General features: G+C 38.7%; 1 protein-coding gene across 9 annotated transcripts in view; it reads right to left on the bottom strand.

The window, feature by feature from the left end:
* The window catches only part of CHD7 (chromodomain helicase DNA binding protein 7), a 191,267-nt gene that overhangs the window by 85,631 nt on the left and 92,529 nt on the right, over positions 1–13,107 (bottom strand). For all 9 annotated transcript variants that reach the window (XM_063817126.1, XM_063817130.1, XM_016959510.4 and 6 more), the window contains exon 3: positions 2,413–2,843. In XM_063817126.1, the coding sequence (XP_063673196.1) occupies positions 2,413–2,843 (431 nt within the window). The remainder of the gene's footprint in view (positions 1–2,412; positions 2,844–13,107) is intronic.

The following is a 13,107-nucleotide window of genomic DNA, read 5'->3' as shown; positions in this document are numbered from 1 at the left end:
AAGTGCTCAAGTGACCAGGGCCAACAGAGGTGCCACCAACACTCTTTGTGCCCCGCCCCCCCCCCCCCCCCCCCGGTGTGGCATCCTAAGTCTTTGGGCCACACTGCAGCAGCTCCCGTTTAACCTGTAAATCCGCAGGCTCATCAGACGTGTTCCATCCAATTATTTTCACACCACTTAGCGTAAAAATAACTGTTGCCTATAGCAGGCATTGACTGAGACTATTAATCAAAAGCCGCAGGAGGGGGGAAGGTACTAGACACTTTTTCAGAGAAAATACACCCTTTTCTTCCTACCAAAAGCTTGTGACTCTGGTGCAAAGCCAACACTCAGATTCAGCAATGCCAATCACTTACTCTGCACAGACTCTGATTCATACTTCAGGGTGGACAGCAAGCCTATGAGGCTTGCACTGAATGTTTCTCTAGTGGATAAACACAGGGTCTATATCTGCACCAAGAAGACATGGCATGCCTGGGACTAACTAGATTTGGTGCTCCAACTTTCAAACAGTTTCTTACAGTTGTTGGGAAAATTTTAACAAATTTCATTGTTAAATACAGCATTTTAATATCTGCCCCAAAGGACTCTACAAGAGGTAAGGGTATGCTAAGTAAGTTTTTAAACATAGAGCCAGTCTGATGTAGATTCAGAACTTAAAAAGACATACTTCGAAATTCATAACAATATCTAATATAGAGTGTTATTTTCTTTTTTTAATCCATTTTTACCATTAGGTGATAAATTTAAAAATTAAGATGAAAGCTGGAATCAGATATATATCTTGATGCTAAGATTAATATTAATGATGTATTTCCTGAGCTCCAAAAAGCTTCTTTAGAACACAGACTCCTAAGTTTTAAGTTAAAGAAAAAAGATTATATTCTTTTTAAGATTTTTGCTTTGATTTCTTTCTCCTTGGGAGAAATAAGCTTATGCTTTCTCCTACCAAAAGCATATACTTAGATTTAGGTAATTACTTATTTTTTAAACTACCTCATAAAGTCACACTAAAATTCTACCCATGTCTTTCTTCCTCATCCTTACATCCCTAACTCTTAAAACAGTACCTGCAAATAATAAGCACTTAATATTTCTTAAATAAAAACAGATTTTATAAAGTGTTAAGTTTAAAAACATGTTCACAAAGAGGGGGAGAAAAGTGATGGTTTTCAATTAGGAGACCACACACTGAGGCATCAAAGAAAATTCACAAATAAATGCAAATATTAAGTTATCTGTAAGACTGAGCTACTGAATGTAATTCAGTTACTTTGGCACCATAAAAGGTGTTGAGGGCAAAATTTCCTAAATGGCTATGATCCAAACTTTTAAAACATCACATAATAATGTATTTGGAGTTGTTTAGATTATTTTTAGCAGGAAGTTGCAAGTCCAAGTTTGTCCTTTCACTTCAAGGCAACATCTTTCTAGCCACAAAATTAATCTCCTCTGTTTGTGTACTTGGGCATGCACACACAGGGCAGCAATCTCAAAAAGTTCACAGCAAATGCAGAACTGACTGTGTACATGCACAGGTGTGTGTTTACACGTGCACATGAGGGTATGGGGTGGGCGTGTTTTCTAATGGAGTTTGCAAACAGATTCGGATTAACCAAGGCTGACCATAGTTCCATCTGGAAACTATATTTTCTAACATGAGCCACATTCTGAAAAACAGATTCAGATGTCTGGAACTGGTTCAGAACAGTTGTAAGAAACATTCACTACAAATGAAAAAAATTAGTCTTCAATGTCTTCTCCTCTCAGTTTTTCTTACCGAATAAATATGCTTTTTGGGGGAGCGGTCAGAGAATTGATGGGGGGAATATGGAGTGAAAGAGGGTCTTCCCTAGAACCTAAAATTCATGCTACTCTTGAATGCATATCCAATGGACAAGTACTATTTGATTTCTCTTGTGCTGCTCACTAGGATTTCAACCCTGCTCCTGGAAGGCTTACTCCGCCAAATGGAGAGAATTAACAATCCTGGTTCAACCTCTGGGAAGAAGGGCTGGAATGCTTAGTGAAATATAGTGACCTTTCTTCTATAATCCTTCTTATCCAGTTTTATATCATCACTGAAAATGAGGTTGCTGGTCTATTCTTATAAATAATTATACTGCTAACTTCATTCCATTTGCTAAATGATAAGTTTTCATAAAAATATAAAAAAATGATTTTTAATTTGTATCCAGTAAGGTCTGTAAATCAACAGTTCACGACAATAAGTCCTAACTTTCAGAATGCGTAAAAGCCTTAGCTTTTTAGTTTGGATATTAGGGAAAGAAACTCAATGATGACAAAAATCACTGTGTCCCCTCCCACCCCTCATTTCATAGGCTGTAACTATTTGGCGCTAATTTCTGTACTCTCAATGTTTTGCAGTTGTTTTTTCTGCCCACAGCCTACCTTGACTTTTTGCTGGATTTGGGTTTTGGCGTGGCAGTTTTTGCTTTCTTTTCCTTTGGCTCTTTGGGAATCTTAGGGGCTTTCGGGGTCTTGGGTTCCTTGGGCTCTTTTTTCTCCTTGGGTTCCTTCGGTTCCTTCGGGTCTTTTTTTGCCTTTGACCTTTTCTTTTTCTTTTTTTCTTCTTGGGACCCATCCAGTGAGTTCCTATTTAGTTCTTGGTTATCTACCCCACCAGGGAAGTCATCTTTACCAAAACGTTTACTGGGATCCTCTGCTACAATGTGGTTGTTTTTCTTTTTCTTCTTCTTTTGTTGTGGCTGCTGTTCTATTGATGGCAGGTAATCATCACTCTTCACTAGCTGAGCATTCGGTCCACTAACCTGAGTCATATCCGGCACTGGTTTCTCTAGAAAGGGCTCCGAGGGGGAATGCTAAGAGACACAAATAGGAATTGAAATTAGTTTATCATTCTTCACAGTAAAGAAAAGAACTGAAAGTTAGTGGCTGATGTTTCTGAAACTTATTCTATACTCAGGTAGCAAATATTTTTCCAACTATACAGTTGTAGAATCTATCATCTTCTCTCATCCAAAAAAAAATGTATGTTTAAGAGAGAATCTTTTAAGAAAGAAAGTTTTAAAATAGCACTTTAGTTAATACAGTAAAAAAAATCAGTTCAGGAAGTAAAAACTCACTCAACTGAAGACACTGTCCATTTTTTAAACAGCCTACATGAAAATGGTGAATGGCAAAACAGCACCAAGACTAAGCCACAAAGAATACATCTAAGTTGAGTTCTAGCCCCATGTGGGAATGGGAGCTCAAATAAAAGGTATATAATTTAGCCATTTTTAAAATGAGCAAGTATACTGAACATTGCAAGATTCTAGTACTGTGAAAGTCTGAAATAAAAGTGTAAACATAACACATAAATCTAATACAATACAAGTCATTTCTGGTTTAAACAACATTAAAATATCAAATTAAAAGCACATACCCAAACTTGATGATTTTGGATTGGTGAAATTTCTTGCATTGACATGAAAGGTGGAACATGTTTTTCTTAACCTCTTTAAGGCTTTATATTTCAAAATTTCACCAAGGGAGAGATAACCCAAATAAATTAATGTGACATGCCTTTGGGAGGTTCTTGACTTTCACTAGGGATACACCCAGAGACTATCTTAAATAGAGTAGAAAAATAACCACATTTAGAATGGGATTCTGAGTGGTCAGCCAAGATCAGAGGAAGTGACTCCTGCATACAACAGCCTCCCTCATAGCTCACCATCCAAACCAGAGCAGGGCTGCCTGGATTATCATCTATACCATAAATTATGACATCTAACGAACATTTATATTTCAACAAAATACTTGAAAATATTAAATCTACATATGTCTCTCATTTCCTGCCTTTCTCATATGCTTCTTCTGGCATGTAACACTAACTGTAATGTAAACGATCTACTATGTGCCAGGCATATATGCTTTACACCGTGGTACCATTCAATCCTCACACCAGCCCTAAGCGTTAGGTGATTCTTCAAATTTTATAGTTGAAGACACCGCCACTCTAAGATGAAGTAACTTGTCCGAGGAGGTACAGATGTTAAGTGACAGAACTGAGACTGCCATCAGAGCCAATAGCTCCAGAGTCCTCACTCCTCAGCACATGACCTACAGAAGAGGAGCAGGCAGACGAGCCCAGCCACATCTCCAGAGCCTCGTGACTACTGTACACGCCAAGGCTTACTACGAGAAAAGGAGGAAGGTTAGAATCAAACATTAAAATACAGGTACTGTAAATTCGATTCCAATACACCTAATATTGACTGAGTGGCTATTTGATGCCATGCACCAAGCTAGGTTATGTTTGCTAGATGTGTTAATTCCCCTGAATCTCATAACAAAAAAGTGATAATTTACCCCCAACTTTCAGAAAGGAAAAGTCCAAGAAGGTGATGTGGCCACCCCAGGTCACACAGTTAGTGACGGAGCTAAGATTTGAATCTAGTTTCCTAACTCTAGTACTTTCTGATTCTGTCCACCTCTTCCTAACATCTTCTACACAGCATCTTTCTGGGAAAGGCTCACAGGTTTCACTCAATTGCACTGGTGTAAGAGAAAGAGCCCAGAACTCTGAGTTAAGAGATTAAAATTCAAGTCCAGGCCCTACCGTCAGCTATATCATCTGGGAAAAAATCACTTCACCCATCTGGGGTTAGTTTCTTTTTCTGCAAAATGAAGGTTTTGGGTTAGGTGATTGATAGGTGATTTCCAAAGTTTCTTCCAAAATCCTGTGGCATTAAAAAGTCTTAAAATACTTATTGCCCTTTGCTGGTCATAGCTAAGGGAGAATGAGGCTGAAAAATGAGTAACGATATATAGGAAACACAGAGGCAAGGTCAAAGTTTGAAGAAGAATACACAGATGTAGATCTACATGAGCAGATTTCCATGCAGGGATAACACAACTAACTAAACACTGCCAAAGTTACCCTCTGCCCCTCTATCCTTTCCTCACAAACACTCTTACACATCAACAGAGGCATTGTCCAAATTATCACTACCTAAGTATCAATGGACCTGATTTAACTGTTTTATATTTAGTTTGCATAAGTTGAGTTAGTTTGTACATATTATTCCTTAATGTAATTAAAAAGGAAAAAGCCCTATCTTTTTTGCACAGGACACGGAGATCAAACTTATTTGGGACAAGCTATTTTTCAGGAAATGAAAGAAAAAGCTGTTTCTGGAAAGAGAGGAAAAGAGGAAAGTCTAAACAATGATTAAAACTTAGAATGGAGAATTAATACCAGGTATGTTTACCTTTCTTTAATCTGCATGGCATTTGCTCCAGTAACAGAACACCAGCTTCTAATGAGATTCCCCAGCACACAGTAATGAATTAGAAAAAGCATAAAACATATAACACAAAAAGATTTAAAGTTTACACACTTTGGCATACAAATCATGTTAGATGCTCCTTTTAGTAATAAATGAAGCAATAAATTAGTAACTCAGTAAAAAATTTAATCTTGCATAAGGAGGAAAAAAGTGAAGATCAAATACAAAAAAGTATTAATTCTGTTTGATATGCAGCAGAATTATGTTTTGGTACTATCTGAAATAGGGTGAAAAAGGTGCTCAGAAATATTACAGTGTTTACCAGACCCACATCTCCTTAAATCTTTTAGAGAAAAGCTGTTTTTGTAAACATTTAACAAAGAACAGATGGCCTGCCTTAATCATGTGGGGAAAAAAACCTGGAGCTCCCAGTAATACCCTGACAAAGTCTCCCAGGCCCAGCCATGTCCCCCCCTCCACCCCCCACCCCACCAGATGCATGGTACAGTCTTCTCTAATACTATTTAATTTTACAGCAGACATTTTCCCATCAATTCCCACTGCCTGACAGGTAATCAATGCCATTAACATCTGATATTACCATGTAGGGCATTCCTAAAACCTCTCATTTATTAGAGCAAACATGGAGAATGTTAGATACCAAAGGTATTTTTAAATAACATCCTGTCAAACTTTCTGCTTGACATATATTCTACTATAATTCCATATCCCATTTGGAACATTATGGAATATATAAAGACTGCCATGAACTTTTGGAACTTAAACAGCATAACTGATACTTAAACTATAAATAAAAACGATCTAAGGTGAGTGTGTTTTGTTGAAAACATTACCATAAGCTAAAGACAACTGTTCTTTTCCTTAACTCCATTGTTCACAACATATAAATCAGAAAAGACATACAACTAAATTATCGTATATAAAACAGCAGAATGGACAAGATGCAAATTTAACCAAAGGAGACCCGATGGGGGAAGTGAGAGCAATCCCTCTGCTTCTTTTAAGCAAATCCAACCCAAAATGCATAGAAGAATCATCAAAGAAAATGAAAAGATATGTAAAAAAGCAACTTTTTATTTATCTCAATGTGCTTTTCTTCCACAATTCATCAGCATTTTCTGGCTTAAAAAGCTATCTAATTTCATCATGTTTTGCCTTAATTACACTGCTGAAGCCTCAGCCTGTTAGCAATTTTGAGTATAGCATGAGCAAGTGATGCAATGTTAACAGAGTGTGCAATGCTTCCACATGTATGATCTCTGCAAACCAACATTTTGTCATACAGGGCACCCAAGGATAAACATTTTATTTACAGACAAATGTATTTATTTACATGTTTATTTACATACAAACAAGTCTAAAATCAAAACAATGCTTTATAGAAAAAGAAAAGACGGTACCAAGCGGACCAGAATAACATGGTACTTATGAAAACAAAAGCCTCCCCACAAATTAAGCTAAAGGGAGGCAATGAGGAGGAGGCACTTGTGCCCTCAGAGAAAATAAGATTCTGGTGAAGAAGAGGCAGGCCAATTAAGTCCCAAGTAACATAAATACAAGCTTTTAGAACACTAAACTATTGCTTAAATGGCTCATGAAAAGACAAATAGCAAGTAGTCATTTAAGACTGAAACATACTATTTGGTATCTTAAAAATGGCTTTGGAGACACATTTTTATTACAGACATTCTTAACTCTTATTTTTTCCAGTATTCCCCAGGTTCTTGACCCCTCTACACTCTTCAAAAAAGGAATTCTGGTATGAAAAGTGAAGCTCGATCTTCAGCCAGAAGAGTGTGCAATGATTCAAAAGAGCATTTAGCAACGTTTCGGCAAGTCCTATTGAGATTATAACAATGACACTGATAAAAAAGAAGATGCATTTGGTATCTAGTACCCAATTCATATATTTATTCAACAAATATTTGAGGCTCTAACAGTAAACAAGGCAGCCATAGTAACTGCTGGGAAAGAGTGCAGAGCACCTAACCCATGCTGAGACCAGGGAGGCTTTCTAAAAACTGTCCCAGGCTGAGAGAGAGGGGGAGGCAGAGGAACCAGCTTGAACAACAAATCCTGCCTGAGACTGGGTGGCTGCAGGCATGCAAATGCTTCACAAGCAAGCTTTTAAAATCTGCTTTGTAAGGGAGGAGATCAAGATGAGCGGATAGTAGTTTGAATGGTCAACTGGGGTAATAAACTTTAATTATTTGATATAAAATAAAAAGCACAAAAATATTCTTAAGAGAATCAAGGACTGAAGTATTTTCTGCTTGATTAAAATCAGTATTAATGAATTCAGGGCCCTGAGTTCAAGTCTTTTGATATGCCAGTTAGTTTTATTCAGCTCATTCTTAACAATTTCCAGGAAAACATATTTATACTGAATGACTATATGAATTAATTGAGAAGGCAAAAAGTATAGAACAAGTTAAGGATATTCAAATGTGTCACATAAAAACAGGTCTCAGGTAACATGAGTTTAAAGAATTCTGTGATAGGCTAAACGCAGTGGCTCACACCTGTAATCCCAGCACTTTGGGAGGCCAAGGCAGGCAGATCACCTGAGGTCAGGAGTTGGAGACCAGCCTGGCCAGCATAGTGAAACCCCGTCTGTACTAAAAAATACAAAAAATTAGCCGGGCGTGGTGGTATGCACCTGTAATCCCAGCTACTTGGGAGGCTGAGGCAGGAGAAATGCTTGAACCCGGGAGTTGGAGGTTGCGGTGAGCCGAGATCACGCCACTGTACTCCAGCCTAGGCAACAGAGCAAGACTCCGTTTCAAAAATAAAGAATTCTGTGCTAACCAAAATTCAGTTTTCTTCACTGCAGGACTTTCCAAGCCCTTAATAGACTGAGGAAAGGGGGCACTGGAGACAGTACAGAGAGTGTCCTAAGGGTGTTTAGCCATGGCTTCCCTTCTTTCCATGAAGATCTTGAATTAAAATGTCCTTCAAAATATACTTTTGATTATACTGATATAGTGATAGCATGGCAAATTCATCACCTTCTCTAGCACACGGGTACGTAAGCATGTGTATCTGTCCATCTGTCTTTCTCAAAACATTGATTATCAAATGTTTCAAAAGATAGTATATTACACTACGCACAAATATAACTTTATATAAAATGCACTGAAACAGCTCACTGAATTGGCTGAGTTTATTTTATTCTCAATTTAAGTTACTGGTAGGAATAAAGTAGTATAATCATATAAGAATGACTTGTATAATTTTTGTTACATATACAGTCAAGATAATTACAAAGTAAAATAAAATGAATTTTGAAATAGCATAATGAAATAATTTATCTTAGCATGTACCTCAGAATCATTAAATTTTAAAAATAGAAAGTTTAAATTACTGTTGAAACATCTAGCTGAAAAATTATCTGAAGGCGTTTTTGAATCTTTGCCTTTCTGCTTGTGTTTTAAAGCTGTCCTTAGAACAGATTCACCATATAAACAAAATCTTAAATGGCTACAAATTAACATGAGCCACCTTTATGGCATCTAAATTATAAACACATTCTGAATTAGTGGCATCTGAAACAATGGAAATAATGAACCAAGCAGTCATGTTAGATTTACTGTTGAAAAGTTTCACATCAGAAACAGCATACTAAGCATGTTCTCCATATTTAGGAGTGGAGTGATACCACAGGAACTGTCCAACAGCATTCACAATGTGTAAAACACTATGCTGTGGTGTTTCTATAGTCAGATTGACTGGGATAACATAAGCAGTGAAACTCTGCCAATGCTAAACCCTTTTCTAAATGTCTGAGAAATTCTAAATGAAACAAGGCTCCCCGCAAGTGGAGGAGAGCAAGGTGTTTGCTCCCAGCTCCTTCACCCTCCGCCATACCCACCACTGCCCTTCCAGCCTTCTCCCCTTTCCTGTCTCTCTGTTTTCAACCACATGACTCTGACCAGTTGTCCACCCTTGGCTGGGTGCTGCCCTGAAGGCCCAGGGGTACCAGTGGGCGAGGGTCAGCTCTGCAAGCACAGAGCCACGCTGCTGGGCCAGCAAAGCTGCCCCAGCCTGGCCCTTCTAGGGCAATGGGAAGAGGGTGCTGAGCAGAGAGACAGCACCAAAGTACCAGTCCTAAAGCCAAACTGTACTGAATGTTTCCTTTAATCATCTGTTGTATAGTTACATGTGGCATGTGCTCTGCTAAGCATTTTACATACCTCATCTTCAGTTCCTGTAATGCCCTATGAGGCTGGTGAGGTGAGTTATATTATTGCTGCTTCATAAATGATGGAACCGAAACCTTAAGATTAATTTACCCAAAGTTACACAGCTAGAAAATGGCAAAACTGGAATCCTAACATAGGAGCTCTGCTACAAAATCCACATACTTTACCAAGCCTCTTGTGAGAAGGTCTGGAATGTGACCAGGACCCCCAACAGTGGTATCCTCAGCCAGAGGGAGTGGCTGTGGAGTTCTCCAACCCTAGTTGTAGCCACAGCACAAGCCTAGGGAGTAGACTGCTGTCCTTCTCCAAAACCATAAAGGCCTTACTTCTATTTAAGATCCTAACCCTAATCTGCAGGTTAAGATGGCTAAAAAATTTAATACAAATTTGAGATTTTTGCCTTCAAAGGGTCAGGGAAGAACTCTAGTTTAGTTCCGAATTAAAGCTGTAGAGAATCACTAACCTTTTACCCAAAGATAAAAATGTAGGTAAGAACTGGCATTCTTATTGTGTTTTGCAGCCAACAAACATTATCCACTATGATTCTCAAAAATCACTCCACTAGCATAATTCAATGCAATCAATATCGAGGTCTAATTTGTCCCAGGGACTGAACCAATTCCTCAGGAACCACAAAAAAATAAGCCCGCTCCTTGCCCTGCCTTGAAAACTCTCCCCACCCCAAATCACCATCTACTATATTTCAAAGACTGTAACTAAGCCAGTTTTCTCCATCTTTGTCACAGATTCATTGCTACTTCTTAGGAAAAGTACCAGATGAAGTCACAGGCTTGCACTTAGGGGCCATATAGTTGAAACAGCCTGTTTATCTACACACACACCCCTAGGGCACAGAGTTGAGCTAATGCTAAATTGAACATGCTTTTGATGTGTCTCTGTTGCTTCATAAATGCTTGCAAAAATTAGCTTGTTTATACAAAACTTGAATGATGTTTTTACATGTGCCAGCCTTCTAAAAAGGGTATGCCAGTATTTAGACTGTGTTCCTGATCTTACATCTCCTATCCCTGAAGTAATTTTGTGAGAAAAAAGAGGGCCAACAGAAACCATCACTTCTCTGGGCAGGGAAGAAACAAAAACCACCACAAATGCAACACAATACAAAGTTTATTGCAGTAAGAGTGAGTAACTTCCTAGATCTCCCAGGCCACAAGCAGAGGGGTACCCCCCTGAGGCAGCAGGCCTGCCCACCTATTTTCTCTGTTGAACATTTTACATACCTCTTCTCTTGGATTCCTATAATAACCCTATGAGGTTGGTGAGGTGGGTGATATTGTTGCTGCTTTATAAATGACGGAATGGAAATGACAGAACAAGAGCAATAACCCAAGAAAACGCAGGGTCTCCAAAGTGAACATCATGGTGCCTCTGACTAATCATAAGCAAACCAAAATATGAGCCCATTAGAGGAATCTGAGACACAGTCATACTTTCACCCTCTTGTTCTAAATTCCTGAGCTCCTTATGGCAGTAAATCAGCAAATGTTCTTCTACTGGACATTATTTTCTAGAAGTAAAAATGACAAAGACAGTATGTTCATGGGCCTTAACAAAGTAAATTTCATTCTCTCCCTTCTCTCTTTTCTTCATCACCTTGCATATTGCCCTTCCCTTAGTGGGCTCACCCCCTAGTAACTATACGGGAATGAGAATCTATAGAACCTATTTCAGTCTCAAGGCATCTGTCTTATTTCAAGTTGGCCCTAAGGTCCATGGTGTTCTCAAAGAGGTGTCTGGAAGTTTGAATTTGGCAGTGGACACCCACACCTGAAGCTACCCAGCTTACTAGGGATCAAACTTGGCAAAACAAAAGACAACAGCAGTGCTTCCTGGCTGGTCAAAACGCTTTGCATGTTTAATCTTTAAACTGGAAAGAAGAAATGCAGAATTTGGTTCTGGAAAAGCAATTTTTACCAAATGTGCATTTAAGTTTCGACTACCTTAAAAGGGTCAATATTAAAAGTAACTTACTATGCTGTTCCTAAGAATTTTAAAAGTCAAACTTCAAAGACTGTCAAAGGTGTGTCTGCAACACTGAACAATCCCAGGGGTTTGTGCAGAATTGGGAACAAAACAATTTTTGAAGGGAAAAAAAAATCAATTTATAAGCAGCACAGTGATAAAGTTAATTTACACACTCCAGGCAAGTTCTCCAGGATTCAAAGATTGAGAGTCTGGCAAATTTAGTTTTCAATAATTGCTTAATGACAGACTACTCTTGTCCTATAAAAACTCATATACATCTTGTGGGGAGGCAGAATTCCAAGATGGCCCCATTATCTCTATCTTCTGACTATGGAGGGACCTGCGACCCTCAAGCCAACAGAATACAGCGAAGGTAAAAGGATTTCACGTGTAATCAAGATTTCCAAATCAATTGGTTTGGAGTTACTTAAAGGGCAATTATTCTGGCTAGGTCTGACTGGGGGACACTTTTAAAGAGGGTGGGGACCCTTCTTGAGGGTGGGAACTCTACGTTGCCAGGGAACCCAACATGGTGCAGAACTTCAGGCAGACTTCAGGAGCTGAAGGTGGCCCCAGGCAACAGCCAGCAATTACTGAAGCCCCCCACCCAAGTCATATAGCATAGGAAATGAATTCTGTGGACAACCTGAATGAATCTGAACATGGATTCCTCCCCAGTCAAGACTCCAGATGAGAACACAGTCCTAATGACTTCTGACTACAGCCTTGTGAGGCTCGAGTAGAGGACCCAGCTAAACCATGCCCAAACTCTGATCTATGGAAACTGAGAGAGGAAATAGATATTGTTTTAAGCCATAAAGTTTGTGGTACAGAGTGAGTATCCCCTAATCTAAAAATCTGAAATCCAAATGCTCTGAAATCTGAAACTTTCTGAGTACTGAAATACCACTCAAAGGATATGCTCAATGGAGCATTTTCAATTTCAGATATTCAAATTAGGGATGATCAACAAATAAGCATAATGCAAATATTCCAAAATCTGAAACAAATCTGAAATCCAAAGCACTTCTCAATCCAAGCATTTTGAATGAGAGATAGTCAACCTGTAAAGCGTCACATAACAATAAATAACTAATGTATACTTTAAAATCTTCTGCATCTCTCATCTGAAATTGTTTTTCTACCTAGGATTCCCCTTTCCTAGTGAGATATTTATCCTTTCACATAAAGACAGCACAGCAGGACTTCCTTCATTAAGCCTTTGTAAAGAGGCCACTGCTGTGATATCACTGAGCACCTCTGTGCCCAGCACTGTTCCAGACAACCAATGAAGTTATCACCATTTTACAGATGGGGAAATGAAGGCATTCAAAGAGGTTAAGAAATTTGCTGCACATCACAAAAAGCTGGTTATAAGAAGAATCAAGATTCAAACCAGGCAACCTCTGGCAAAGCCCACATTCTCAAACATTATGACTACTACCTAATCGTTGTTGCTCACACAATTCTGCTTAAGTTTCTCCAAAGAAGTGGAAGATGTAATGGCAAAGAGAACTTGGTGTAAGGTAACAGCTGGGCAGAGGTAGGACCCGTTCAGACAGGAAGACTCCAGGTGAGATAAAGGGAGTGCCTACGATAAGCAAAAGAGCATTTTAAAAAGCTAGAGTCTAACAAGTTAG

This window comes from Pan troglodytes, chromosome 7, assembly GCF_028858775.2.
Source record: "Pan troglodytes isolate AG18354 chromosome 7, NHGRI_mPanTro3-v2.0_pri, whole genome shotgun sequence".
NCBI classification, from domain to species: Eukaryota; Metazoa; Chordata; class Mammalia; order Primates; family Hominidae; genus Pan; species Pan troglodytes.
This window is presented reverse-complemented; position numbering and strand designations above follow the sequence as displayed.